The sequence below is a fragment of the Otolemur garnettii genome, unplaced genomic scaffold (assembly GCF_000181295.1).
Source record: "Otolemur garnettii isolate 467f Iridium unplaced genomic scaffold, OtoGar3 scaffold00020, whole genome shotgun sequence".
Classification (NCBI taxonomy): domain Eukaryota; kingdom Metazoa; phylum Chordata; class Mammalia; order Primates; family Galagidae; genus Otolemur; species Otolemur garnettii.
Genome location: NW_003852415.1, coordinates 1634563 through 1637261, shown reverse-complemented (window position 1 = coordinate 1637261; position 2699 = coordinate 1634563). Strand labels below are relative to the sequence as shown.

Here is a 2699-nt window from a genome sequence, read left to right as displayed (position 1 = left end):
TACCTATGTGTTTTAAATCTTACTAGAAGTTTTATCATCAGAAGAAAAAGTAAGGGATTCATTATAACTACAAAAAAAGAAATATCCTTACTAATGTGAACAGGTTTGGAGGGAATGAATTATGGATTCAGGCTCACAGCTGAGAGGATTGTTGAGGTATTTCTGCTGAGGATTATATTAATACATTGACTTTATATTTAACAATAATTTATAAATCAACAAAGTGCTTTAGTGACATTGTCCTTAGGTGTACAACGACGTCCTTTTTAATTTGACCCTCTGTTCTGTGAGGCTATAAATGCTTAGGAAAGCTCAGATTGAGGAGTTCCATTAACAAAAGGGATCCCCCGTCTTATCTACTTTTCTGCTTGGCCCTTTCTTCACCACTTGTGCTGTCTTAGTCTCTTTGTTTTCACTATGGAAACAAAATCAGGTTAGATAGATCTAGGTAAATGCCTAACCTGGCACTGGCCTGATACCAGAGCAAACAAACAGATGATGCAGAAATAGACCCTATCTAAAAAAAAAAAGAAAAAGAAAAAGAAAAAAAATAGACCCTGCGGCAGTGGAATAAAGCAGTACTAGGGAGTGTTGGGAGAGCCTCGTGTCGGTGAATAAAGAGCAGCTACCGAGATGTATAGCCACATGGCTTTGAACTTACTGCTTCAGTGGACTAGCTCCTCCAAAATGGTTGTCCTTGCTTTTGGAGAAATTTTTAAAATTGGCTCGGCGCCTGTGGCTCAAGCGGCTAAGGCGCCAGCCACATACACCTAAGGTGGCGGGTTTGAATCCCCAGCCTGGGCCCGCCAAACAACAATGATGGCTGCAACCAAAAAATGGCCAGGCGTTGTGGCAGGCGCCTGTGGTCCCAGCTACTTGGGAGGCTGAGGCAGGAGACTCGCTTGAGCCCAGGAGTTAGAGGTTGCTATGAGCTGTGATGCCATGGCACTCTACCCAGGGGGACAGCTTGAGGTTCCGTCTCAAAAAAAAAAAAAAGAGAAATTTTTAAAATTTATTTCAGCCCCCTTTGTTAATCATCTCTGCTCTTATTGCCTGTTATGTGTATTAAGAGTCACAATCTGGAGGCTGAAGCAACAGGATCCCCTAAGCCTAAGAGCTGAAGGTTGCTGTGAGCTGTGACACCGTGGCACTCTACCGAGGCCAACAAGATGAAACTCTGTCTCAAAAAAACAAAAAACAAAACAGAGTCACTCTGTAGGGAGCATCTCACCTCCGCTCTAAGCACTGTTAGCACACCTCTCTGAGCAGTCTCTGCTTGCCCTCTCTTTGACCCTTCTTGATGACTCCCTGAGGTTCCTCAGCACGGATGAGAGTATTACAAGGCAAGCAACTCCAAATAGAGTGCAGTTTTGTCTTTTTCTGTGCAGACGAGCCTTTGTTAGTTTTTATTTAATGTTGTACCACTTATTTGAACGTATGACAGGTTCTCCAGCAAGTTGACAACAAGTTTATTGCCTGCTTGATGAGCACGAAGACTGGAGAGAATGGCAAGGCAGGTAAGAGTGGAGTTTAGTCTCCATTACTAACTGGCTGCTCTTCTGATCACCCTCTTTTAAGGTTATTTTTGGTATAAAATACAGTTTCAGTGATTTTTACAGATTAGATAAAGCCAATCTAAATTAAGAATATTATGAAACAATAGTTTTAAAGTACATTTCATTTTATGCACATACACATGTGTACACACATAAGATACACACATTAAAGTGACTAAGGAGGTAGTTACCTTGGGAGTGAAAGTAGGGGGGACAAAGGAGTTTCATCTTCTCTTTTCTTTTTTTTGAGACAGAGTCTCACTTTCTCACCCTCAGTAGAGTGCCATGGCATCATCAAAGCTCATAGCAACCTCAAACTCTTGGGCTCAATCAATCCTCTTGCCTCAGCCTCCCAAGTAGCTGAGACTTCAGGCCCCTGCCATAACACCCAGCTATTTTTAAGAGTATAAAAATACTTGAACTCCTGAGCTCAGGCAGTCCGCCCACCTTGGCCTTCCAGAGTGCTAGGATTACGAGCGTGAGCTACTACTGCGCCTGGCCTCATCTTCTACTTTTTTTTTTGTAAGAGACAGAGTCTCACTTTGTCTCTCTTGGTAGAGTGCCATGGTGTCACAACTCACAGCAACTTCAAACTCTTGTGCTTAAGCAATTTACTTGCCCCAGCCTCCTAAGTAGCTGGGACTACAGGCGCCGACCATAACGCCCGGCTGTTTTTAAAGGTGAGGTCTCACGTCTCAGGCTGGTCTTGAACTCATAAGCTCAAGCAATCCAGCCACCTCAGCCTCCCAAGTACTAGGAATACAGGCATGAGCTGCTGAGCCCACCCCTTGTGTGACTTTTTGATAATGTTTTCTTATTTCTCTTTATAATAATAGAAAGCTTATGTAATGGACTTTGCTTATCAAGAGTTCATAGAATCTCTTGGTGACTTGCTTTAATGAAACAATAATTGTTTGGGCCAGGTGCAATGGCTCATGCCTGTAATCCTAGCACTCTGGGAGGCCGAGGCAGGTGGATTACCTGAGCTCACAGGTTGGAGACCAGCCTGAGCCAGAGGGAGACCCTGTCTCTGAAAATAGCCGGGCGTTGTGGTGGGCGCCTGTAGTCCCAGCTACTTGGGAGGCTGAGACAGGAGACTCGCTTGAGCCCAGGAGTTAGAGGTTGCTGTGAGCTGTGATGCCA

The 2699-nt window shown here is 44.1% G+C and overlaps 1 protein-coding gene across 1 annotated transcript in view; it reads left to right on the top strand.

Moving 5' to 3' along the window:
- The window catches only part of MLH3 (mutL homolog 3), a 41417-nt gene that overhangs the window by 14378 nt on the left and 24340 nt on the right, over positions 1–2699 (top strand). The window contains exon 6 of the mRNA XM_023511489.1: positions 1445–1517. Within this exon, the coding sequence (XP_023367257.1) occupies positions 1445–1517 (73 nt within the window). The remainder of the gene's footprint in view (positions 1–1444; positions 1518–2699) is intronic.